Consider the following 27,982-nt stretch of genomic DNA (forward strand, 5'->3'; position numbering starts at 1 on the left):
GACGTGGAACTCTTGGAGATGGGGATTTCCAGGGCACAGTGGGACCCAGGGATGCAGACATCCTGAGCCTGCCTGCAGCACATCCTTAGGGGATCAGTGGGGATTGTCATTCACATGAACACAAAAGCAAAAAAGAGTGCCCCCCACCTTTGATTGTCACTGGAATGTTTAGAAGGAACCCAGTTTCCTTGGGGATTTTGTCTGCTATGGCCATTAGTCTCTTTCCTAGGGCAAGGGCACTCCTGGCTGATTCTGAAAAGGGCTTTGATCCAGTGGGGTCTCTGAGCTGCTGCTAAGAGGTCTGGAAAGAATCCCACGCATTTGCAGAGATAAGAGCCACCCAGCCTTTTGGAATTGTGAACTCTCTACCCTGCAATCCAACTTGCAGGCAAGACAGCTAAGGCTGTGCAGTCTCCTCAGTTTTCCAAGAACACTGTGCATGAGAAATGGGCTTCTAGTTATTTAGTAGATAGGGGAACTGAGGCACAAAGTCTAGGGCTTGTCCAGGGGCAGAGAGAAAACTCTGTCTCCAGCCTGCTGGCCTTTTTTTTTTTTTTTTTTTTTAAAGATTTTATTTATTTATTCATGAGAGACACAGAGAGAGAGTCAGGGACACAGGCAGAGGGAGAAGCAGGCTCTTTGCAGGGGGCCCGATGTGGGACTCGACCCCAGGTCTCCAGGATCATGCCCTGGGCTGAAGGCGGCGCTAAACCGCTCAGCCACCTGGGCTGCCCCCGCTGGCCTATCTGCTAAAGCATTCTGTTCTAAGGTGCGAGGAATGAGCTCAGCAGGGTGAGGACCACTGTTTTCTTGCTCGTGTAGTGTACAAGTGGCTTATGGAAATACTCTCCCAGACAAAGCCTCCAGCACTTGAGTCAGGGAAAAGTTTAAATATGGTTAATAAGGGACACATCATGATGGAAGAAGCCCTTCGATGCACCCACAAAGAGCCAACTCCAAGATGATCTTTGGCTGGTCAAGGAAGACTTCCTGGTAGGCCAGGGGTTAAAGCTGGGTTCCCTGCTTGGAGAGGAAGGAGTCCAGCTAAAGTCTATGACATAATCTCCACAATACTCTGTTCATGAGTACATTTTTCCATTCTATATCAATGAAAAACACAGAACGTAAGTTATTTGTACACTGTAACTCTGGGCAAACTCTAGATTTTCTAGAAGAGGAGGCCTCCTTCCTGGACCATTAACAGGCTGGGCTGGCCTGGCCTATAGCTAGAGGCAGGTATAAGGGCTGCTGGCCAGGGATTCCCTGGGGGAACTCAGGATCCAGCACCTTTCTGGAGGGAGGCGTTGTGTAGGAGAGATTACCAGGAACTCCACAAAGTTGATGGACAAAATGTCTCACACAAATCACTCCAGTCAGCTTTGAGAAGAAAACTGGGACTTTATGTCAGGGAAGAGCTAAAAGAAAGGCACCTTAAGAAAGCCCCTTTCCCTTCCCCTGAAGACTATCTGAGGCAGTAAGCCCCACTAGTGGGAACTGAAACCTCTAGTTTCAGGGCTCCAGTTATCACTGGATCAGGTCCACACGCAAAGAACCAAGCAGAAAGGAAAACTGAAAGTGAGATGTGGCAAGGCGATACAGGAGCCTGGCCTGTCCGAAGCTCAGTTCCTTAGAGATTACAATGTGAGCATGCATAGGGTAAGTGGAGTCTGGAGCTACATGGAAGGTTAGGTCTTGTGGAAAGCAGGAAAAAACCTCTAAGGGTCAAGAGAAAAGAGGGAAGGCAGACTGAGCCCCTGGTCTGGGGTACTTTAGGTGGGGTGGTTGATAAACAAGGAATGGAGTTCTCTGGAAACTCTCTATAGCCACTCAGGAGGAGACAAGCCCAGCCTGGGCAGAGGTGCCCTGGAAGGAACAGAAAAAGAGATCTAAGCTGTCTTATGGAAGATGGGGGAGGGCGAGGGAGAGAGAGAAAAGGAACTGAGCACCAGGTACCACAGACTGATGAACCCTGAGTTGCAAGACTTAATACCTTAGAGCTGCCATGGGGAAGGGAGAACACTCCTCCCTTCCCTGCACCCATGTAGCCAAGGAATAGGAGGAGGTGTCAGAGAGCTGAACCAGGTCTCTGGATGCAAGCTCTAGGGAATGAAGGGCTCATGTCATCTTGACTGGGTTCCTGTTATCTCCAAACAGGCCACTTGGAAGGCATAGGAGCACAACAGCAGCTGGTTATATTTTACAAAATTTCTTTTTTTTGAACTTTTGGTTTGGGGGAATCAGAATTTAAACCTATACAATCAGCCAGTTCTATTTTTCCTGGTCTTAAAAAGCCCTGCTTGCTACTGCTCCTCTGGTTAAAGAGAAAAAATAACATGGGTTTTCCTCTACAAACTTAAGTTTACAGGTTGTTTTTCTTGTTTCTCTAAATGGAGCCAATTATTCTCACATTTGTTGAAACCTTCAATCAAACTTTATAGCTTGTTAATTTTACAGAATGTCCTTAGAGCAAATAAGATGCAGACAGGAAAGTGAAGTCTTGCTCAGATTATTAAGAAAGCTTAAAATAGCCTACAAATCCACCACCAAGGCTGGTGAATAGAGGCTGCTTGGCTGGCTTCTGAGGTCAATTAGCAATGGGTTAATCATCATCTTTAATAAGCCAAGCCTACAAGATTAGCTACAAGAAGCTAAAGTCAGACTAAAGTGTTTTCACAAACTGGGAACCTCTAGTTATTCACAACTCACCCTCACAGGAGCCTGTAGGGTGGGAATGACAATTCTGTAGTGGCCAAGGGTGGGTCAGGATAAGAGGTCTGCCAATGAAAGTTCACACACAGGGAATCCTCTGGAGCTGGGAGAACAGAGGAAGTGGTTTATTCACATTCTTAGCGGGAGGGGCTTCAAGGCAGGGAGCAGACTCCAGAGGCAGGAGGGAAGATAGCCATAAGGATGTACAAGTACTCTGGAGACACAGAAGTAGCTTACAAGACAGACACTTGCAACCTATCTGAATCAGAAGAAATTGGTATTGAATTGTGAGAGGGGGTCATGGGTCAGAGGGGAAAGAAAGGAAGACCCTGTGCAGGTGCTGAATGATAAAGGCAGAGTGAGAACAGGCATGGGTCCTTGTGCTGGATGCATAACCTAATAACCCCTGAGAGTTATTAGAGTACCATCCAAAGGATCAATTGGCATTTCACTCTTTCCCTATCCCTGCTGCAGCAGGGCCCCATATCTATGCAAGGCAGCTAAACATAGTTCTCTCCCTTAGTCATTTTTGATCTCAATGTCCAGACCCAGCACTCCTTAGTCCTACAGTTAGTCTGTGTTAGTTGAGAGATCAGTGAATCACAAGATGAGATGCTAATGTCATAGATCATCCTAACCTACGTGGCTGTAGGCTGTTTTTTCCTAGTGGAGGCAATGGGGGTCATTATCCATCAACTGACAGTGCACAGATACCTATTCAGAGTGGTATGGCAGCCTGCTCACCTCACCCACACTTACTCTGTGTGTGTTGCATGCACTTGCATCCCTGCACTGCCCTTAAGTCTCATAGTGAATGGTGGGTGAGAACTAGAAGATAGGTAGGTGAGAAGAGTCAAATGCTTAACTGACTGAGCTGCCCAGGCACCTCTTGAGTTCAAATCTTTTAAAAAAAAATATTAACAATTTTACACTTTTATTTATTTTTATGTATTTATTTTTAAAGATTTACTTATGTTTTTGAGCTAGAAAGGGAGAGACTGAGAGGGAGAGAGAGAGAGAGAGAGAGAGAGAGAGAGAGAGCGCTCATGTGCACACAAGTGGGAGGGGAAGGAAGAGAGAGAAAGAATATCAAGCAGATTCTGCACTGAGTGCCAAGCTCAACACAGGGCTGAATCTCACAACCCTGAGACAACAACCTGAGCAGAAACCAAGAGTTGGATGCTTAACCTGACTGTGCCACCCAGGCACCCCAAGTTCATGTCTTTTTTTTTTTAAGTTTTATTTTTTTATTTTTTTAAATTTTTATTTATTTATGATAGAGAGAGAGAGAGAGAGAGAGAGAGAGGCAGAGACATAGGCAGAGGGAGAAGCAGGCTCCATGCACCGGGAGGGCGACGTGGGATTCAATCCTGGGTCTCCAAGATCGCGCCCTGGGCCAAAGGCTAAACCATTGCGCCACCCAGGGATCCCCCAAGTTCATGTCTTAACTACAACTGCTGGCTGTGTGTCCTTAGGTTACTTAGCATCTCTGAGCCTCTGTTTGCTCAAGTTGTTGTATAGTCTGGAAGTGATAATGCATGTCAAATATTTAGCAAGGTGCCTGAGCCAATGATAAATGAATGGCTATTTTCTTTTTCTTCCTTGCTACATCACTTTACTCAGAGATGTGTGGAAGCCAGATTCAGAGGTAAGGAAGGAAGCATGGGGCTGGTACCCTGGAATGCTCACTTGGCTGAAATATCATATTCAGAACCAAGGTGCTGGATCTAGGCTGCTGGGTAAGTCACCTGCTGGAGGCAAGGCCCAATCTCTCTCTTGTGCCTCTTCCTATTCTCCAAAAAGATTCCTAGACCTAACCATGGACAAATATTCTATGGGACTCTACAGGCCCCAAGGGCCTGGACTTTAGCACAAGCATGCCACTAATGCACACAACAGAAGTAAAGTCCTGTACTGAGTATCATGATTGCCTTGCCCATCTGGTCTCTTCCTTCTGGGGTTGTGTGGTGGCTCTGTCTTTGTTAATGATATCCTTCTGAAATAGGACCCAGCTGGATCGTTGGTCCAGGTTTCTCAATACAAAGGAAATGATGAGGAAATCCCCAATGTGGCATTTTCTACCCACCTGAATTTTCTGAGCTTGGAATTCTGAACAAGGCAGACAGGAGTCTGGATTCTCCTGTGCAAAGTACAGCTTGCTCTTCTTGAATGTTCCGTCATAGAAAGAAACTATTCTCTTCTAGAGCTCTGAGCTCTGGCTGAATGAGCAAGGTACATTCTTGACATTAGCCCGTTGCAGAGAGCAAACTATAGGCAGCAGTAGCTTGGGCTGCAGTCCAATCCACTTCCCCTGTAGAGTGCTCTGAGAGCAGCCACCCACATTGGCAGGAGTCAGGAGTGGATACTGGCACTGCCAACACAAGCCTTTCAGGTCTGGCTGGCTTCAGCTGGTCTGAAACCTGGAACACAGGCGCTGGGGACCTCACTTACTGAACCAGCAGGGGAGGCTACAGGCTCAGCCCCTGGGGATGGAAGTCCTCATGTCTGTCTCAGCCTGCAAATATCCACATGCAGTCTGTTTCTACATTGCCAGTTAGCTCTGGGCCAGGAGCACTATATCTTGGGCTCTAGTCACTCTGAGCTACATTCTTATTTGTTTTCTAAACAGCCAGGATCAGGAGACCACTCTTTAGGTTTGTATTTAGGCTCCTTCACCAAATTTCTTCCTAGCTTTATTTCATGTGTGTCAGGGAGAGCACCCTTTCTGAGACATCTGCAGCATTCAACACATTTAGCTGATAGTCAATTCGACAAATATTTACTAAGTACCTACTGTGTGCATTAGGCACTCTTCCAGACCCTGAGGATTCAGCAGAAAACCAAGTCTTGGCTGGCTCCAGGGGGCTTAAGGTCACATTCAGATCAGGTATATGTAAGATGCCCTGTATCAAGAAAGAAATAAATCACCCTGGCCCTATGACCCACAGCACTCAGGAGGGCAGAATCCTCATTTCTCTTCCCTTAAGGAGGAGGAAGAGGCAGCCCACAGAGAAGAAGACCTCCCTGTAGAGACCTAGCACATTGTTTCTTTATCCCATTTAGGCTGATGGGTCCTCAGGAAGTCAGGATGGAGAATTAATTTGCTTAGGCCCAGCCATGCTACAAGATGAAATCCCAACCTCCCTTAATGCTTTCCATGACCTGTCCAAGCCCTCTACTACCCACTCATCCCTCCCTGTTCTATTTTGCCACTCTTACTTCTTGCTATTATTCTGTAATCCTCAACTCCAGGCCTTGGGCAACCCTGTCTGATACTCCGCCACATGCCATTTGCTCCCTTTTGTACCTCTGAGACTTTACAAGTTATTTCCCCAACCTGCAATGACTTTGCCTTTATGCAATCAATTCATTCCCTCACTTTCCTTTAAGTCTGATTAAAAAGGGGACACCTGGGTGGCTCAGTGGTTGAGTGCCTGCCTTTGGCCCAGAGCGTGATCTTGGAGTCCAGGGATTGAGTCTCGCATCGGGCTTCCTGCCTGGAGCCTGCTTCTCCCTCTGCCTGTGTCTCTGCCTCTCTCTCTGTCTCTCGTGAATAAATAAAATCTTTAGAAAAAAAAGTTTGATTAAAAAAAAAAGTCTTTCTTCTTAAGCAGTATTATCTAACATGCCAGCCAACTGCCCACAAATTTTTCCTGAGGCTCTACTATGTGATAAGGACTATGCTTAGACATCTTGGACACATGAGACAGACAGAACAAAGCAGATGCAATCCTTGACTTCACAGAACTTCGAGCTCAGAGAGGGATTTCAAAGTAACCTACACTAACTCTCCCAAGTCCATGGGCATCCCTTCAACACCTGTGGGCCACCCTTACACTTCATTCACCTTCTCTGACGTCAGCAGCTACCCTCTGCATGTGTATTACTATTTCCATGCCACAGAGTTACCAGTCATTCAGAGCCATGCTAGAACCTCCTCTGTATCATCTCCTAGGGACCCCACCCTTTTTTGAATATTTCAGGTAGGGAAAAACTCAAGTCCCTGGGGAAGCCTTTAAAACCATCATTACAAAATAATAATAATAATAAAAAAAACCCATCATTACTTGGGCAGCCCAGGTGGCTCAGCGGTTTAGTGCCGCCTTCAGCCCAGGGTGTGATCCTGGAGACCCGGCATCGAGTCCCACGTCGGGCTTCCTGCATGGAGCCTGCTTCTCCCTCTGCCTGTGTCTCTGCCTCTCTCCTCTCTGTTTCTCATGAATAAATAAATAAAATCTTAAAAAAAAACAACATCATTACTTAATACTTAAGAAACGTGTTAGTAATTTTATTATCACCTACTTAACAGGCTCCTCTGTTTTTCCTGTTGCCTTCCAGTCTTTTTTTTTTTTTAATTTTTATTTATTTATGATAGTCACACAGAGAGAGAGAGAGAGAGAGAGAGAGAGGCAGAGACATAGGCAGAGGGAGAAGCATGCTCCATGCACCGGGAGCCCGACGTGGGATTCGATCCCGGGTCTCCAGGATCGCGCCCTGGGCCAAAGGCAGGCGCTAAACCTCTGCGCCACCCAGGGATCCCCACCCCCCTTTTTAAAGATTTTATTTATTTATTCACAAGAGACACAGGCAGAGGGAGAAGCAGGCTCCATGCAGGGAGCCTGATGCGGGACTCAGTCCTGGGTCTCCAGGATCACGCTCTGGGATGAAGGCGGCGCTAAACCGCTGAGCCACCCGGTCTGCCCTTGCCTTCCAGTCTTGGCCATGATGTCGGAGAGGTCTGTTACTATCTTGACTCTATAAGGGGGTTCCTTTCCTACTAGGGAAACCATTCCAGTTTTGGACTTTTCTAATGGGTAGAAATGTCTATCTCTTTAAAGCCCAAATCTGCCTCTGGTGCTTCTAATTCTGTTCCCTGTTCTGTTCCACATAAAATTCTGTTCTACATAAAAAAGCTCAAATTCTGCTTCTATCTAACTGGCCTAATATTATTTGAAGTCAAGTGTGTTATACCTTCCCTAGGCTAAACAGTCCCACTTCCTTTAACTGTCCTTCACTTCAAATGTCTCCTCGACATCCTGCTTATTTTCTTCCACTAATACTTTCACTAAGACTAATGTGTGTCTCTTAGAGTGAGTGCCCACATGTGGTCTGGCAGCCGAGAACAGATGGCATATCTTTTCCTTGTTCCATTCTGGATACCTCAGTTTTTGAATTGAGGCCAAAACTGTACTGGTTTTATTGTTCACCACCTTATAGTAAAGACACAATTGTAAACCCCCCCCCCAAAAGATTTATTTATATTAGAGAGAGTGTGCACAAGTGGGGGAAGGGCAGATGGAGACGAAGAGAGAGGGAGAATCTCAAGCAGACTCCTTGCTGAGCACAGAGCCCGACATGGAGCTCCATCTCACAACCCTGAGACCAAGACCTGAGTTGAGACCAAGAGTTGAACACTTAACTGACTGAGCCACCCTGGCGCCCCCACATTGTGAGGTTTTTAACCAACAAATCCCCAAATTGTTTTCACATAAATGGCTAAATAATATCCCCCCCCACCACTACCTACAAGTCCTCCACTATTCCTTTTTCTTTCTTTAAAATTTTATTATTTATTTGAGAGAGAGCAAGAGAGTGAGCACAAGCAGGGAGGAGGGTAGAGGGAGAAGTGGACTCTCCACTGAGCAGGGAGCCTGATGTGGGGCTTGATCCCAGGACCCCAGGATCATGACCTGAGCTGAAGGCAGATGCTTAACTGACTGAGCCACCCAGGTGTCCCCCTTTCTTTTTTTAAAGGTTTATTTATTTGAGAGAGAAAGAAAGAGTGTGGGGGAGGAGCAGAGGGAGAGGGAGAGAATCTCAGGGAGACTCCCCACCAAGCATAGAACCTGATGCAGGGCTTGATCTCACGACCCCGAGATCATGACCTGAGCCAAAACCAAGAGTTGGGTGCTCAACCGACTGAGCCACCCAGGTACCCCCACTATTCCCTTCTAAACAATCCTTCACTGAGGCCTCTCCATGCTATATTTAAAAAAAAATTGTTTATCTACTATTGTGCTGCATGCTACTTGCTATGTGCAGCTGACTTTTTGGATAAAGTAGGATTTCATATTTATTCCTATTTGATTTTATCTTTTTTTTTTAAAGATTTTATTTATTCATACATGAGAGACATAGAGAGAGAGAGAGAGAGAGAGAGAGAGAGAGGCAGAGACATAGGCAGAGAGTGAAGCAGGTTCCATGCAGGGAGCCTGATGTGGGACTCGATCCCGGGTCACGCCCTGAGCTGAAGGCAGGCGCTCAACCGCTGAGCCACCCAGGTGTCCCTGATTTTATCTTGTTATTTACTTCTTTCATTGTACTCAATCAAGTTCTATTTGGATCCTAAATTTGTCACCTGAGAATATATTCCCTCTCAAATTCATGACATCCACAAATTTGATCTTTTGTTTATGCTTCTCAGTATCTTTCTCCCATTAATCTGTCCTGCTTTCTCTCCTAAGTAAGATTCATGAGGATAGGCCCTGTAATTTGTAAACACACATACACACACACATGCATATATTTAAAGAAAAATCTATCTGCAGCATCTAACACACACTGGGTACGTGGACAATGTGGATGCCATGATTATGGAGGGGAGCCAGCCACACTATATAGTATGTGAATCATGCTCCTTGTGTTGTGCAATACACAGACACTGGACAGACTGAGAGATGCTACTTTTCTGCTTTGGGTGGTGCTCCCCATGGAGGTTTGGGCTCAGTAAGCAACAGGTGCTCTCTTTTGACAGGCTGCCTACAGAATTTTGGATTTGAAATAAGATACCACAACAAGCCAAGCTCTGGGCACGGTCTGCCTTGTCTTAACTGGAGGGTGTTGCCCCAGGGCAAGGCAATAACACACTTTAGCAAGAGGTAGGACTTACGTTCTTCAAAGCACAAATGTCATGCTCTGAGAAGAAAATGCAGACTCCCCATGGCATATTAAAACTATGGCACACAGAGATTAGGGCTGAGGCAGAAGGCCACATTAAGTTGTATTTTCAGCTTCTATAGCTAAAATCCTGAATCTTAACATGGGGCTCATGCTGGAGATAAGACACGCTTGGCTAACTGAAGCTAACCAACTAAAATCCATCCACAGTTTGAGATAAGGTGTAAGTAAGGTAAATGCCCAGGACACAGAAGAAATTCAAGAAATAATCAGTTCCCTTTTCTAAACCTCTAAACACTAAATTTTTTTTTTTTTTAAAACCACATGAATTGGGATCACATGGTGAGCTTGTTAAAATGCAGACTCCTAAGATTCCACTTTGGACTAAATAGATGAGTGCTTCTAGGCCTAGGGCCCTGGAATGTGCACTGTAAGTAAGTGTTCCAGGATTATGAACACTGAAGTTTGAGAATCAGTGCTTTACTTATTTATTTTTAATGATTTTATTTATTTATTCAAGAGAGACACACAAAGAGAGGCAGAGACATAGGCAGAGGGAGAAGCAGGCTCCCTGTGGGGAGCCTGATGTGGGACTTGATCCCAGGACCCCGAGATCATGACCAGAGCCAAAGGCATATGCTCAAACACTGAGCCACTCAGGTGCCCTGAGATTCAGTGCTTTAAAGGTTAGAAGACTAGGTGAAGGTGGTCACAATTTTAGTCCATTCTTCATAATGCAATTCGTCTTTAATAAGGTACAAAAATGGACATCTGGGTGGCTCAGCGATTGAGCAGCTGCCTTCAGCCCAGGGCGTGATCTCAGGGTCTAGGGATCAAGTCTCGCATTGGGTTCTCTGTGGGGAGCCTGCTTCTCCCTTTGCCCTTGTCTCTGCCTATGTCTCTGCCTCTCTCATGAAAAATAAATAAAATCTTGAAAAAGAAAAAGGTACAAAAACTCCTATGATACATTTTTCTTTTTTTTTTAAGATTTTATTTATTTATTTATTTATTTATTTTTTTAATAATGTTTTATTTATTTTTTTAATTTTTATTTATTTATGATAGGCACACAGTGAGAGAGAGAGAGGCAGAGACAGGCAGAGGGAGAAGCAGGCTCCACGCACCAGGAGCCCGACGTGGGATTCGATCCTGGGTCTCCAGGATCGCGCCCTGGGCCAAAGGCAGGCGCCAAACCGCTGCGCCACCCAGGGATCCCAAGATTTTATTTATTTATTCATTAGAGTCACACACAGAGAAAGAGAGGCAGAGACATAGGCAGAGGGAGAAGCAGGCTCCATGCAGGGAGCCTGATGTGGGATTTGATCCCGGGTCTCCAGGATCGCGCCCTGGGCCAAAAGCAGGTGCCAAACCACTGAGCCACCCAGGGATCCCTATGATACATTTTTCATGGCACTTTTAGGATCTGGCCATCCTCAGCACCCTATGAAGCAGTTACTATTGCATTCAGGTAATGATAATAGAGAAGAAGAAACTGAAACTTGAGTAAATTCAATGAGATCTGAAGCTAGATGCAAGGACTTCCTAGCCCAGTGTTCATGCCATCTCATTGAAGCTTCTTCCTGAGAGAGCTTTCTGCCACAGTGCTTTAGGCATAACAACAAAACCTGCTGTGTGCTTCACTCCCCCTTAACAGCTATGGCTAACACTTAGCGGATGGCTGCTACATGCCAGGCACTATGCCAAATACTTTACATGCACCAACTCATAATCCCTACAACCCTGTGAAGTAGATGCTGTCATTAACTCAATTTTACAGATGAGGAAATCAAGGTACAGAGAAGTAACTTGTTCAAGGTTATATAGCTGGGAAAGGCAGGAGCTGGAATGTGCTTCTGCTTTTTTTAAAAATTAAGTTTTAAATTTTAATTCCAATATAGTTAACATACAGTGTCATATTAGTTTTAAGTATACAATATAGTAATTCAACAATACTATACATTATTCAATGCTCATCATGGTTAAGTGTACTCTTTAATTCCCATCGCCTTTTCCCCCTATCCGTCCATCCATGTACCTCTGCTCTTAATCAGTGTTCCAACTGCCCACAGCTCTCAATGAATCCAAAGCATTTACCTGTGCTTCAAGGCACAGATTCTCAAAATCCCCCAAAGGGGAAAAGTCCGATTTAGTACAGAAATTCAAAGCGGGCAGTCTCCTGTTGCACACTTCGTGAAGACTGACCTCCTTTGGGCGTGGTACTCTTTCCACAGGCGGCTGACATGCCACAAGTCTGGGGGGAGCAGGGTCTAGCAGAGCACGCTTTCCTAACTCATGTGATCTTGGGCAAGTTACTAAACCTTGTTTGCAAAATGCAGATGATTCTGAAGGTCTCTTTCCATTCTTCAAGGTTTCTATGATTCTGGGCAGTCATCTTGGGAAAGCAGAGAGGAAAGACAGTTTCTGCTACTGACCTTGATGCTGGAGTTCAGCTCTGTCACAGGGGATCAGTGCCAAGAGCAGGGGTTAGCCTTTTCAGAATGGCTGAAGCTTCAGAATCTGAACTAAAGGGAGAGGCTAGAGACAATACATGATGGAAAAAGGCGGCATCGGTTCTTCTCATATGATAAGCCACTCAGGAGGACTTGGAGGGTTTTATGGAATCATTAGCACAGAGCTCCCCTCTGGCCACAGAGCAGGGGAAGAAACAGCAGACCAGTTTATAAAGCTCCAGAGCGGAAAATTTCTGTTGGTGTCCAAACTAAGTTTTGGCTTTCTGTAAAGTTTGGAAAGACTTATACTGATGTTTTAATCACCTGTTTAGTGTTCTGCAGATTTGTCAGCGGCCTCACTGAGCTTGCTCCAGCAGGCAGTGGGGAGCTGCTGGCTCACACACCGTGATCTTTCTGTGAGCCATTTCTTTCCCATGGACATCTCTGACACCCTGTAGCTCTCTCCAGGCCACTTGGAGGGTATGAGCCAAAACTGTGTGCCCTATAGGAGGCTGGGGGCAAGCTTTTTGGCTAACTTCTCACCAGATTCAAAGGCAAGAAGGGCCCATTAAAAAAAAAAAAAAACAAAAAAAACCAAGGGGCAGAGAGGTAAGGAGTGGTCTCTGGAGATCAGGGCAGGGCACATTCTACAAACAAAAACTCATGAGCATGCAAGAAGCCCATTAGGGAGGTTGAGGGTAGCAGTATGTAGAACAAGTCAGCATTTTACGGGCAGCCTGGGTGGCTCAGTGGTTTAGCGCCGCCTCCAGTACAGGGTGTGATCCTGGAGAACCGGGATCGAGTCCCATGTCGGGCTTCCTGCATGGAGTCTGCTTCTCCCTTTGCCTGTGCCTCTCCCCCTCTGTATGTCTCTCATGAATAAATGGATAAAATCTTAAAAAAAAAGTCAGCATTTTACTTCCTCTGCAGTTTTCACTGGTCACAGCTTCTCAGTGGCTGAAATACCCCATTTTACTGGGAAAGCTGTGGTAGAGATGAAGTGGTAACTGCTGGTTGCCAGGCATTATTTTATTTCATTTGGCTATCACAGTAATCCTTTGAAACAGAAAGAGGAAGAGGAAACTAAAACTCAGAGGAAACAAACATCAAGTAAGTGGCGAAGTTGGGATCTGAACTCAGATTTGTCTAATTCCAAAGTCTGTGCTCATTATACTTTGTAGCCTCTTGGGAAAGCAATGGTACTTTTGGAGAAAGAGACTCCAAGCTCTGTTCATACCCTGCTTCTCTGCTCAGCAGCAGCCCAAAGGCCCAATAAACAGTTTTGAGGAGTTTGATTCAGGTGAACACAAATCAAATGGATGCCTGGCTAAGCTATGGAAAGAACAAAGATACTGAAATTTAACATTTCTGAGTACCTGTCCTAAAAGGAGTTCTATCATTCAGATTAATTTCACTTCTCTGGACAGAGTATGAGCAAGACCTTAGCTGATCAGTTGATGTGTCTCCTTCCACCTGGCACCTAAAGGCTCCAAAAATCTCTTAATCTGAGAAATTTTTACTCTGTAAGCAATAGGGTATATTGTTCATCTGGCAACTCTTGGTCCTGGAGCAAGATATGAAGGCAGAGAAGGGAAAGAATAGTTTAGTTCTCAGTAGAAAGATCAGGCTGAGGAAGGAGATGGTGGTTTCTGATTGAGTTCTCAGGGCAGCCCGGGTGGCTTAGGGGTTTGGTGCCTGCCTTCGGGCCCAGGGCGTGATTCTTGAGTCCCCGGATCAAGTCCCACGTCAGGCTCCCTGCATGGAGCCTGCTTCTCCCTCTGCCTGTCTCTCTCTGTGTGTCTCTCATGAATAAATAAATAAAATCTAAAAAAAAAAAAAAAAAGATATATATTTGATGGAGTTCTCAGAGAGTACTTCCCTGCCACAGAATTTTGTCTTTCCTGTCTTCTCTCTGCTTTCCAGGGGAAGCTTCCTCAACTGTATGCTCTCTCTGGTTGAGAGTGAACTTCCTTTTGTCTAGCCAGACCACTCCACACATGCCATTGTTCCCTGCCCCATTATGCCTGAGTTCAGGCAGAGAAGCTGCCAACATGGCTTTTAGTAGAGGAAGAGGAGTCTCAAGGGAACTCTGCTTGCTGAGGAAAAAGAGACTCTAAAGTGGCAAATGGCACAGACTGCCCTTCCTCAGTGATCTCAGAGAAACCTAGTTACAAAAGGTACAGTTACAGAGAGGAGGAAGTGAAAGAGAGGGAGACGAAGATCAGAAAGGTTTTAAGTCCCACAGGAATAACTGAGGACGAGGAAAAGGCTGTCTTCTGATGAAGGCAAAATTAACCAGACCCATCTGATTATGACAGAGGGAAGGAGGGTGCTGGGATTATGAATGGGGGCAGAAGCTTACAGACCATTGCATGCATGAGGGGATGTAGGAGAAAAGTGTTCCAAAGCTGATGACAAAGCAGACAGGAAACTTACATGTCCTTGCCGACAGGAAAAAAATAGTGAAATTATGGGTCTCCTCTCATGTGCAGGATTTCTAATAGGCATCTGAAGTTCACCCTCTTCCCAAGGATATGCTGACAGCTGGGAATACTGCCCTTCAGGTCAGGCAGGGCAGGGGTCTAGACCTCTCCAGGGGTTCACAAAGAGATTCAGTAAGGACTCAAACCACGATCCAAAACACAAATGGGACTGCCATTTCCTGTTGGGTTTCCATGCTGTAAAAAAGTGGGAAAGAAATGCCAACTATAAAGTGCTCTGTCTTCTGTGGAAAATGGAGTATGCAATGTATCCGGCTCCAGGTTCTGACTTGTAAATCTAAGTGAGAATTAGTTGCTAGCCTTTAGAGGATTATACTGCTAAAGAGATATTCCAGCACCCAACTTTCCAGCCTTTCTGCTCATTGTCCATGGACTTCTAGGGAGCTGATGACAAAGTTGTCTTGGACCTCTGTGGGAAGGGCAGCCTTGGGCTTTGGCAGCTCCTTCAGGACCTCAGTTCACTGTCCTGTATTCTTAAGCAGCTCTGATGGAACCAGCCATCTGTGAGGGTTATTTAGCTTGGAACTGTAAGAGGGTAAGGATGTGGAAAAAATAAACTGAGCAGCCAAAGGATGGGGCCAGAGAGAGAGAAAGGCAGGTGGCATGTTTGTGAGACTGACTATGTGCCAGGACTGAGAGCAGGGTGGGAATGCAGAAAGGAATGGTGCCGGAAGGAGGCCAGTGTGGGAAGTGCTGAACGCCCACAACAGCATGATTTTATTTCCCAAGTGTTTGGTGTTCTCTGAATGGCTCACAAACCGTCACTTGAGGCCTTTCATGATAGGAGAATCCTGGGAATGTAACTGTTAAGCACACCTGAATTGCTTTTGGAAAAACTACTTGAATCCTGCCTAATTTCTCATTGGGCCTGAATCCTAGCTTGGAAGGTAAATCTAACAGGTTTTCTGCCTCCAAAGTCACCAGATAATGGTGACAGCTGGAAGGGCAGAAAATGGAGCCAGTATAGGGTTCTGAGGGAATCTTGACGAATTAGAGAAAACAGCAACCACAGGGTGTGACCTGGAAGGGATATGGAAATCTGGTGGGACTGAATTGTGACTGGTTGTTCATTTGGAGTCTCCTTAACTGCCCCTCTGCCCAGTATGAAGAAAAAAATAAACCGAGGGAAACTTTTATTTTTAAAATCTAGGCATTTTCGCTTACATTATCTCATTTAATCTTGAAGGAGAGATTATGAATGGATGGACTATCACCCCCATTTTACAGAGTAAACTCAAGCCCAGACAAGTAACTTCTATGGAGATTTTTTATGACCAAAATAGAACATAATGAAGACTATGACTTTCATCTAATTCAGGGAGATTTATTTTTCTACAGGTCATTCTGGCAAAACAACATTAGAATTGATGGTATCTCATCTGATCCATTTCTGATCACCAAGACTATGTATATGTAGTATATCCTCACAGGATTTGCAAGAGTCCAAAAAGCTGCTGTCAGAATATATTTCTGGTTCTTTACTAAATATTTCCAAGTCACTGTACTAAGAACAGGCCTGGACATAATAAGCCAGTAACTATGAATGCTGCTTGTCCTACTTTTAAAGCACACATATAGACATGCAAACAATCATAGACTATAGCTGACCCTTGAACAACACAGTTTTGAACGGCATGGGTCCACTTACATGCAGATTTTTTTCAATAAATACAAGTACAGAGCTGTAAATGTATTTTCTCTTCCTTATGATTTTAACATTTTTCCCTGCTAGCTTACTTTATTTAAAAATTACAAAATATAATACATATAACATACAAAATATGTTAATCGACTGTGTTATTGGTAAGGCTTCTGGTCAACAGTGGGCTATTAGTAGTTCAGTTTGGGGAGCCAAGATTTTTATGTATATTGCCAACTGCACGGGGGGTTGGTTAGCCCCCCGAAGGCCTGTGTTATTCAAGGGTCAACTGTACTCTGAAGTACAGTTTCAGTGCTTCATACTGGTAAGACAGCCTATACTAGGGAAGCTCCCACACAACCTGAATCTTTTTAAATTGACAACACAGAATTAAAAGCTGTCACTGAATTTTGTTATTTAGACTAAAGCCACTCTTGCTGCTGACAAAGCAGAAAAGTTCAATGAGAGCATCTTCTAGGAGGCACTGAAGATATGGTGGCACCTCGGCTTCAAGTATTAGGCCAAACTGAAGTTGCTTAGTAATGTATAGTTTAAACACATGGCACGTGGCAGAAACAAACAGTACAAAAAGCTGAATTTGAAAAACAAAATCTTCTCATTCTGATTTCCTGTTGCCAGTTTCTGGTGTGTCCTTCAGAGATATTTATGCATACATCACCATATATGACTGTGGGCTCTCCCTAAACCTTTTATAAATATATTTGTATCAATGGTGATACACTGCCATTTTTTTTAAAGTTAGGTTGTTTATTTAAGATCTTCCTTCTTTCTTTTTTTTTTTAAGATTTATTTTTATTTATTTATGATAGAGAGAGAGAGAGAGAGGGAGGCAGAGACACAGGCAGAGGGAGAAGCAGGCTCCATGCCGGGAGCCCGACGCGGGACTCGATCCTGGGACTCCAGGATCGCGCCCTGGGCCAAAGGCAGGCACGAAACTGCTGAGCCACCCAGGGATCCCCCACTGCCATTTTTTTTAACTTAACAGCATATCTTGAGATCATTAACATCATTTAAAAAAATTATTTTATTCATAAAGACACACACACACACACACACACACACACACACACACAGAGGCAGAGACACAAGGCAGAGGGAGAAGCAGGCTCCATGCAGAGAGCCTGACATGGGACTCGATCCAGGGTCTCCAGGATCACTCCCTGGGCTGCAGGCGGTGCTAAACCGCTGCGCCACCGGGGCTGCCTCAACATCATTTTATTTCCCCCAACATCATTTTTTAAAAAAGATTTTATTTATTTATTCATGAGAGACAGAGAGAGAGAGAGAGGCAGAGACATAGGCAGAAGAGAAGCAGGCTCCCTGCGAGGAGCCTGATGCAGAACTCCATCCCAGGACCCCAGGATCATGATCTGAGCCAAAGGCAGATGCTCAACTACTGAGCCACCCAGGTGCCCCTAACTTCATTTGTGAAACACATTTCATACCAAATGCTAAAGAACATCAACAATAAGGTTCTGGAATCATATCCAGAAAACTTAACTAGTTTATTGCAACAGAGTTTCTCTGTGTTGGGAGGACTGAAAAACCTAGAAAAGAAAGCAAAACAAAGCAGATTGGAGAAAAATTCTGTTTGTCAGTCAAGTTCATCAGGCCTGGGAATAGTCTCCAACAAGAGACTCCCTCAACCAGGTATGGTCTCAAATGACACAAAGGTTGGTCAAAAGAGGCTGTATTTACATATCACAAAAAAATATGAAAAGCATATATATGTACTCCCGTCTGTATGCTGCCCAGAAAGAGTACTATTTCTGAAGTACACAAATAGAAAAACATGCAAACAATCATAAAGTACAGTTGACCCTTGAACAGTATAGGTTTGAACTATACGAGTCCACATACACACAGATTCTTTTCAGTAAATACAGGACACAATACTGTAAATGTATTTTCTGTTACAATTTTCATAACAGTATTTTCTCTAGCTTACTTTACCAGAGTGATCAACTTCAGGAGGGTGTTCAACAAACTTGAGGGCCAGAAACAAACATTAACATTTTTTACTGCAAAAATGTAAATGTCTTAATTTCATCTTTATTTATTTTTTTTTTTTTATAAATTTTTATTTATTTATGATAGTCACACAGAGAGAGAGAGAGAGAGAGAGGCAGAGACACAGGCAGAGGGAGAAGCAGGCTCCATGCACCGGGAGCCCGACATGGGATTCGATCTCGGGTCTCCAGGATCGCGCCCTGGGCCAAAGGCAGGCGCCAAACCGCTGCGCCACCCAGGGATCCCTTAATTTCATCTTTAAGTGTAACCCAGATGTTATGGCAAAAGGCACCTTGTACATTCAAAGGCTCAGGCACTGCTTGCAAGTACTAGTCTCCCTGTTAGGGACAATATGCAGCTACCACTGAACACAAAGTAAGGTATTTGAAGTGTTTCTGGCTGATCTCACAGTCTGAGGTTCTACTGTATAAAGGTACCCTCTACTAAGGAAGGGTATAACTTTTTTGCTCCCTAGACTGTACTTCTAAAAACATTTTAAGGTATTCCATTGAATTCATTCAATAAATATTTACTAAGCAACTGTTATGTGTCACAGCCCTTATTCAAGGCATATGGAATAGAGCAGTGAATAAAACAATGTTCCCATTGTCATGGAGCTTAATGTTCTTGTGAGACTCAGAAACAAATAAGCAAATAAACACAGGACAAGTAGTGAGAAGTCCTATGAAAAAAATTAAGTAGGGTGGGATGCCTGGGTGGCTCAGTGGCTGAGTGTCTGCCTTTGGCTCAGGGCGTGATCCTAGAGTCCCAGGATAGAGTCCCATGTTGGGCTTCCTGCAGAGCCTGCTTCTCCTTCTCCCTCTGCCTCTCTGTGTCTCTCATGAATAAATAAATTAAAATCTTAAAAAAAAAAATTAAGTAAGAGGGACAGAAAGTAGCAGGGTGGGGAAAGGATAGCTATTTTATAGAATTTGAAGAGGGAAAGGTTCCTGAAAGAAGTGCCATTACTGCAGATGTGAAGGGGTGAGCCACAAAGCAGAGGCAGCCTTGGAAGGGCCTGCCAGCCACACAAGGTAAAGAAAGGAGAACACCCTCTTCTAGCCCAGCTGCATGAGAGGAGAAACCTCGAGAGTTTACACAACTTGCAAGCCCTCCATGCTGTTTCTGGATAGTTTCCATCACAGATGAGAGTTTTATGTTGAATTTTAAGTTGACCACAAATATTTAGCTTCCCTGGACCACAAATGCAGTATCTTCTTTGTGGTTTAGCTGGCACCAAGCACATATTTATGAATCTCTATATGTCTGCCTGCTATTTAAATTTCTTATAGAAGTGCCAAGGTCTTTAATAGTGATTTACTCTCTCCCATTCTGTATTAGTGGGTCTGAACCCTAATCGGACCTGATTCTTAGAGAAAGAACATATCTTTACGCTTGAAGTATAGGGACGCCTGGGTGGCTTAGTGGTTGAGTATCTGCCTTTGGCTCAAGTCATGATCCTGGGGTCCTGGGATCGAGTCCTGCATCGGGCTCCCCTCAAGGAGCTTGCTTCGCTCCCCTCTGCCTATGTCTCTGCCTGTCTCTCTCATGAATAAATATATAAGAACTTAAAAAAATACAATTGAAGTATAGGGTCTTCCTAGTTCAATTTCCCATTATTGCTTTCCTCTTCAGAAAATATCACTGGAGGGTCAGTTCCGAGTTCTTGTATTTGAATTACAATGTAAAAATTAAAAAACTTCTGTGCTTTTTTTCAACCACAAGAGCATAAAAAATAAATCTGAGAAAATCTACATACTTTTGCTACATAAAAAAAATAACAAATAAGCTAAAAAAGCCAGGTGTAATGAACCCCAAACTTCTAAATGTGTGTTCTTATTTACATACCAATTCCTAAGAATTATAACTAACACTAGAGTTACAGAGAATATAGGAAATAGTCCTTGCTCCCCAGCTGTGTCTTCACGAGCTGGCTTGAGCAAGAGCCTCTGCTCAACAAGAACACAAAATTCTGGGTTAGCCCTAATTCTAAGGCCAGTGTCTCTTACCCAGCTGGCAAAAGATCCATGTGGAACTTTAACCAAATAAAGGCACAAAGGCAGATGGTCTGAAACTCCTGAGTTTTAAAACAACCATTCCTACCCCATCGTGGAGATCTGACATTGGCTTCATCTTTTTTAGTACAGCCTACTGAACCTTTGAGCTGCTCATATTCAGGCTGTGATATTGGGGGATATTCCAAATTGCAGAGCTGAGACCAACACAAAAGACTTATGGGACATCTTCATGGATGGTTTCTTCCTGAGTCTTACAGACTAGTACAGCTACTTACCATGAAGTATTAAGACACACCTATAAATCCATGCAAGTATATTTTAAGAATAATGCTTACCTTAATAAAATGAATATGACTCTCATAATATTTAACTTGGAAGGCCAGAAACTCATTAAAAAAACAAAACAAAACAAAACAAAAAACTAGCACTGGCTTGTAATTAGAATGGCTTTAAGTACATGCTTCTATTTTGTCCATGCTTCCAGTTTTCCACTGAAATGCATATGTCAGACCTAGGCAACCATATACCAGAATCCATGAGGAATTTTCTGCAAGACAAACTGCAGATGGGACTGGAATGAGGGAAATCATGGGATGCCTCGGTGGCTCAGTGGTTGAGCGTCTGCCTTTGACTCAGGGCATGATCCCGGAGTGGCGGGATCGAGTCCCTCACGGGCTTCCTGCAATGGAGCCTGCTTCTCCCTCTGCCTGTGTCTCTGCCTCTCTTTCTCTCTGTCTCCCATGAGTAAATAGATAAAATCTTTTTTTTTTTTAAAAAAAAAAAAAAAAAGGAATGAGGGAAATCATAACTGATGTTCAATCCTCTGCTTGATATGTACATAGATGAAACCTTAGCAGTAGTGCCCCACTAACACCCTTATCTTGGAGCAACCAGGATGAGAGCCAAGGTGGGTCATGGTACACTTAGGACTCAACTGGATCCTACCAGGGTATCAGAAGAAACTGTGCAGTTGCTGGCTTATAATTAGTGTGGGTGGCCACATGAGGCAGAGAGAAGACAAAGCTGAGGTTGGCTTCTTTTCTAAAAGAGGCAAATAACCTAAAACAAGAAGCCTAAGTGGAGAAACCTGGTCTACCACAGAAAACAAGGGTTTAGCTCTTTGCAGTAACTATCTCTAGCTCTAGTTTCTTTTCTCCTCTAGCAGAGTTTGACATGAGAAATGTTTCTCTTTTCCTTTTATCTGCACCTGAAAATCTTTTAAAGATTTATTTATTTGAGAGAGACAGAGAGAAAGTGAGCATGAGGAGGGAGGAGGGACAGAGGAAGAGGGAGAGAATCTTGAGCAGACCCCCTGATGAGTGCTGAGCTGGACGAGAGGCTTGATCCATGACCCTGAGATCATGACCGGACCTGAAATCAAGAGTTGGATGCTCAACTGACTGACCCACCCAGGTACCCCTACACCTGAAAATCTTAACAGAGACCTATCAAAGTCCCCAGTATTAACAAATAGAGACTGCTTCAATAAGGATGAAAAAAAATCAAACACATGAAAAGGTGCTAGATTTCGGGGTGCCTGGCTGGCTCCATTAGTGGAACATACGACTCTTGATCTTGGGGTTGTGAGTTCAAGCCCCACATTGAGTGTAGAGATTACTTTAAAAAGAGGTATTACAATTGAACAAAAGGATATAAATCTAAAGAATAAGTAAATCTCTCTCTAGAAGAGTCACTGAAAATTCTGGAAACTTTTAAATTAATACTAATTAAGACTTAACAGTAATTGCACAAGGACAGATAAGCAGAAGAGAAAGTCAGAAAAAGACCCCCCCCCCCCAAAAAAAAAGACCCAAACATATACAATCACACAACTTATAAGATACCACTGCAGTTCAGTGCAGAAAATGGAACTGTATAAATAATTGGTGCTGGACCAACCAGGTATCTAGGAAAAAATTCACCTTGACTCTACCTCATGCCTTAAACAAAAACTTGAGATGGACTACAAACCTAAATGTGAAAAGTAAAATAACTTCTAGAAGAAAATACAGAATAGCTTCATGATCTTGGAGTAGCCAATATATTTTTTTTTTTGAAAGAGAGAGTATGTGCTCTCTTTTTCAAAAGGGGAGTCAGGAAGGGGAGAGGGGGAGGGAGAGAGAATCCCGAGCAGGCTCCATGCCCAGCATGGTGCTCGATGCAGGGCTTGATTTCATGACCCTGAGATCATGACCTGAGCTGAAACCAAGAGTCAGATGCTTAACTGACTGTGCCACCAAGGCGCCCCACAGAAATATTCTGTATCTTAATCTGAGTGGCAGTTAGTATGAATACAAGCATGTATAAAAATGTACTGAGCGGGATCCCTGGGTGGCGCAGTGGTTTGGCGCCTGCCTTTGGCCCAGGGCGCGATCCTGGAGACCCGGGATCGAATCCCACGTCGGGCTCCCGGTGCATGGAGCCTGCTTCTCCCCCTGCCTGTGTCTCTGCCTCTCTCTCTCTCTCTGTGTGACTATCATAAATAAATAAAAATTAAAAAACAAATCAAAGCCTTAAAAAATGTACTGAGCTTAAGAGTAGTGTACATTACTTTATTAAAGTTAAAGCTCAATAAAAAAAAGCCACACATACTAAATTGTATTTAAAATTAGACCAGGGGACGCCTGGGTGGCTTAGTGTATGAGCGTCTGCCTTTGGCTCAGGGTGTGATCCCTGAGTTCTGGGATCGAGTCTCACATTGGGGTCCCCGCAGGGAGCCTGCTTCTCTCTGTGTCTTTCATGAATTAATAAATAAAATCTTAAAAAAAATAAAATTAGATCAGGCAGTCATATGAGAAAATGACAAAAACAATAGGTAAGGCAGCAAGTAGCAGTTAAATACAACACCAAAAGAGTGATACAGAACGCTTGCTTGATGCTCTTCTATAGTACAGAATTAAAAATAGAGATGAAAATCAAGTAAAAGAATGTGGAGACAGATCCCTATCTTTATTATTTAATTTTTTAAAAAGATTATTTTAGAGAGACTGAGTGAGTGAGAGAGCACATGAATGTGAGGGGCTGAGGGAGGGGGAGAGAGAGAATCTCAAGCAGATTCAAGCTGAGTGTGGAGCCTGATGCAAGGCTCCATCCCATGACCCATGAGATCATGACCTGAGCTGAAGCCAAGAGTCAGACACTCAACCAACTAAAGCACCCAGGTGGCCCAGATCCCTAATCTTTAAAAGCTACTTCATAAGAGACCAAAATAGACAGGAGAAGAGCAATGATTTCAAAAAATAAGAAAGGGATTCATAAAGAGAGAAGAAACTTCTTTCTTGAAAGATTTAAAGCCTGAACATCCTGAAGACATGTGAAACTTTTTTTTTTTTTTAAGATTTTATTTTATCCATGAGAGACAGAGAGACAGAGAGAGAGAGAGAGAGAGAGAGAGGCAGAGACACAGGCAGAGGGAGAAGCAGGCTCCAAGCAGGGAGCCTGACATGGGACTCGATCCCAGGACTCCAAGATCACACCCTGGGCCAAAGGTGGGCACCAAACTGCTGAGCCACCCAGGGATCCCATGAAGACATGTTAAACTTAATAAAAGACGAACACTTTCATCAGAGATGGCAAAAAAGTGGGTCTTTTTGGTTGTTGTTTTTTTAAGGAATCAGAGGCTTCATTCGTGTTCAGTGGGAAAGAGTGCTGTGATCAATTAGTAATGCCTACCTTTGGCACAGAATGAAAGGACACCTATCAGACATTTGCCAGACATATCTTGGTTCAGTCTTTAATTTCTAAGTACAACCAGAAAAAAATAATCCTATAGACATTAAAAAACCCCCATACACATACAAATTCAATTGGCCTCAGACTTTTCTGCCTGAACACTAGTTAGCCATGCATATAAAAGAGCAAAAGAAAAAACATTCTCAGGGATACCTGGGTGGTTCAGTTGGTTAAGCATCTGCCTTTAGCTCGGGTCATGATCCCAGGGTCCTGGGATTGAGCCCCGTGCCAGGCTCCCTGTTTGGCTTGGAGCCTGCTTCTCCCTCTCCCTCTGCCGCTTCCCTTGCTTGTGCTCTGACTCTTGCTCTCTCTCAAATAGATAAATAAAGTCTTTAGGAAAAAATTCTCAGGTAAATTAAGACTTAGAAAGATAACATTTTTCTTGCAGAAAAAATATTACTTAAATATGTATTCCAGTAAAATAGGATATTAGTAAAAACTCAAGAACATTGTTTAAATCAAGAATATCTTCAACAAATAGCATTAAATAGCATTTAAAAAGGGGAGAGATGGGGGACACCTGAATGGCTCAGTGGTTGCGCATCTGCCTGTGGCTCAGGGTGTGATCCTGGGGTTCTGGGATCGAGTCCCACATCGGCCTCCCTGAATAGAGTGCTTCTCCCTCTGCCTGTGTCTCTGTCTCTCTCTCTCTCTGTGTCTCTCATGAATAAATAAATAAAATTTTAAAAAAGTAATAAATAAAAAAATAAAAAGGGGATATGGGAGGGGCACCTGGGTGACTCAGTTGGCAAATGTCTGCTTTTGGCTCAGGTCATGATCCCAGGGTCCTGGGATAGAGCCCTGCATCAGGTAGCCCACTCAGCAGGGAGTTTGCTTCTCACTCTGTTCCTCTCCCTCCTCAAGCTCTCTTTCTCTCAAATAAATAAATAAAATCTTAAAAAAATAAAAAAAATTTAATTCTAGTATGCTTAACATACAATTTTATTAGTTCCATATGTACAATACAGTGATTCAATAATTCTATACATTTCTCAGTGCTCATCATAAGTATATTCTTAATCTCTATCACTTATTTCACCCAGTCTTGTACCTACCTTCCTTCTGGTAACCAGTTTATTTTCTATAGTTAAGAGTCTGTTTTTCTCATTTTCTTTGCTTGTTTTTTTAAGTTCCACATATGAGTGAAATCATACAGTGTTTGTCTTTCTACGACTTATTTCACTTACCCTTTACATCCATCCATCGATGTTGCTGCAAATGGCAAAATTTCATTCTTTTTTATGGCCAAGAAATATTTCATTGTGTGTGTGTGTGCGCATGCATGCATGCATGCACATGCCCTCTTCTTTATCCATCCATCAATGGATACTTGGGCTGCTTCCATAATTTAACTATTGTAAACAATGCTGCTATAAACATAGGGGTGCACATATCTTTTTGAATTAGTGTTTTCTTATTCTTTGGGTAAATACTCAGGAGTAGAATTATTGAATCGTGTGGTAGTTCTATTTTTAAAATTTTTTTGAGGAATCTCCATATTGTTTCCTTTTTTTAAAAAAGATTTTATTTATTTATTTATTTATTTATTTATTTATTTATTTATTAAATATTTTATTTATTTATTCATGATAGACATAGAGAGAGAGAGAGAGAGAGAGGCAGAGACACAGGCAGAGGAAGAAGCAGGCTCCATGTCGGGAGCCCGACGCGGCACTCGATCCCGAGACTCCAGGATCATGCCCTGGGCCAAAGGCAGGCGCTAAACCACTGAGCCACCCAGGGATCCCCAGATTTTATTTATTTATTCATGAGAGACACACAGAAAGAGGCAGAGACACAGAGGGAAGAGGGAGAAGCAGGCTCCATGCAGGGAGCCTGATGTGGGACTCGATCCCAGGTCTCCAAGACTACACCCACCCTGGGCTGAATGTGGCCCTAAACTGCTGAGCCACGGGGGCTGCCCTCCATTGTTTTCTAGAGTAGCTGCATCAGTCTGCATTCCTGCCAACAGAGCATGAGGGTTCCTTTTTCTCCACATCCTCACCAACACTCGCTGTTTCTTGCATTTTTTATTTTAGCCAGTGAAACAGAATTTTTGGGATAATCTGGAGAATTTGAAAATGGAGTATGTCGTATTTACAAATTATTCATTTTGATATGTATAATAATGTTACAGAAGTCATGTTAGAGGGAAAAAAGCCTTACAAATCATAGATACCTACTGAAATATTTTCTTTTCTTTTCTTTTTTTTCTTTTCTCTCTCTCTCTCTCTCTCTTTCTTAGATTTTATTTATTTATTCATGAGAGAGAGAGAGAGAGGCAGAGACACAGGCAGAAGGAGAAGCAGGCTCCATGCAGGGAGCCCGATGCAGGACCCGATTCCAGGACTCCAAGATCATGCTCTGAGCCAAAGGCAGATGCTCAACCATTAAGCCACCCAGGCGTCCCCTGAAATATTTTCAATATGACGAATGGAGTTGGATTTAAAACCTCCAAGGATAAAAATCTGGCAAGGGGACATGGAGAATGATCGAAAAGAATATTGGCAAAAGGCTGACACCTACTCAAGCTACATGGTGAGCTGCATGCTCTTTACTTTTCCTGTATGTTTGAAAATTTCAATAACAAAAACCAACTAAAAACAAAACCTAAGAGTAAAAGTAGATAAATTGTTTTAAAAAACAATGGCAAAAACAAAAAGAGTAAAGATAGTTAATCTATATTAGCAATGTTAAGATTTTTTTTTTTAATTTTTATTTATTTATGATAGTTACAGAGAGAGAAAGAGAGAGAGGCAGAGACATAGGCAGAGGGAGAAGCAGGCTCCATGCACCGGGAGCCTGATGTGGGATTCGATCCCGGGTCTCCAGGATTGCGCCCTGGGCCAAAGGAAGGCGCCAAACCGCTGCACCACCCAGGGATCCCCAATGTTAAGATTCTAAAAATAGTACCAATGTTAAAGATTATTCTTTAAAGAGATGATACACAATATACACACCGTATAATATTTATTTATTTACTTTTAAAAAAGATTGTATTTATTTATTCATGAAAGACACAAAGAAGCAGAGACATAGGCAGAGGGAGAAGCAGGCTCCCTGCAGGAAGCCCGATGCGGGACTCAATCCTGGACCCTGGGATCATGCCCTGAGCTGAAGGCAGATGCATAACCGCTGAGCCACCCAGGTGTCCCTGTATAAAAATATTTAATGATAGGAGTGCCTGGGTGGCTCAGTGGTTGAGCATCTGCCTTCGGCTCAGGGAGTCATCCCGGGGTCCTGGGACTGAGTCCTGCATCGGGCTCCCCAAAGGGAGCCTGCTTCTCCCTCTGCCTGTGTCTCTGCCTCTCTCTCTGTGTCTCTCATGAATAAACAAAATATTAAATATTTAATGATAATAGGGTTGAGAGTGTCAAGTGGTTAATCTTGACACTACAGCATAGGTTTGAATTACAGATGTGTGACTTAGGTAAAGTGCTTAATCTGAGTCTCAGTTTATCTGTAAAATAGGGATATAGCAGTATTCACCCCAGGTAAGACTACTGTGAAGATTAAATACTGGCACAATGTAAGCCTAAATAAGTAGCTGATATCATCTAAAATCTCACTGACACCTATAAAAATTAGGAAATGGAGGGAGTGGTGAGACAAGGAGAATGTAGGAAGTCCTATATTTATGCATATGGAGGTATGACAGAAACTGCAAGTTGTATCCCATTATCTGTTCTCCTACTTACTCTTCCTCTGTAACAGGACTCTTGATTTTTAGCTATACATATGACTGCCTAGAATAAAAATATTTCCCAGTCTATACTGCAGCTAGGTTTAGCTATGTAATTCAGTTCTGGCCAACTGAATTAGAAGTGTTTATGAACTCTCATGATAGGTACTTAAAGGGAGAGGTATCTTTAAAATTGTTTTTATAATTGTATTCCTTCTTTTAACTCTTTCTATTTCCCACAGGCTCTGCATCACATGCCAATGACCATCTTAGACTTTATGGGCCCCTGGAAATGAAAATGATATATAGCAGAGCAACAAAAT

General features: G+C 43.4%; 1 protein-coding gene across 7 annotated transcripts in view; it reads right to left on the reverse strand.

The window, feature by feature from the left end:
- SMG6 (SMG6 nonsense mediated mRNA decay factor) overlaps positions 1 to 27,982 on the reverse strand; it is a 243,419-nt gene that overhangs the window by 25,029 nt on the left and 190,408 nt on the right. For 2 of the 7 annotated variants that reach the window (XR_005364773.1, XM_038548501.1), the window contains exon 14: positions 5,504 to 5,612. The exons of 4 other annotated variants lie outside the window; for them this stretch is intronic. Coding sequence is in view for 2 of the 3 variants with exons in the window: in XM_038548501.1 (XP_038404429.1) it covers positions 5,504 to 5,612 (109 nt within the window). In the remaining variant the exon portion in view is untranslated. Of the gene's footprint in view, positions 1 to 5,499; positions 5,613 to 27,982 lie in introns of all 7 variants that reach the window. One more of the 7 variants, XM_038548503.1, reaches the window with a different exon arrangement.

The sequence above is a fragment of the Canis lupus genome, chromosome 9 (genome assembly GCF_011100685.1).
Source record: "Canis lupus familiaris isolate Mischka breed German Shepherd chromosome 9, alternate assembly UU_Cfam_GSD_1.0, whole genome shotgun sequence".
Lineage (NCBI taxonomy): Eukaryota > Metazoa > Chordata > Mammalia > Carnivora > Canidae > Canis > Canis lupus.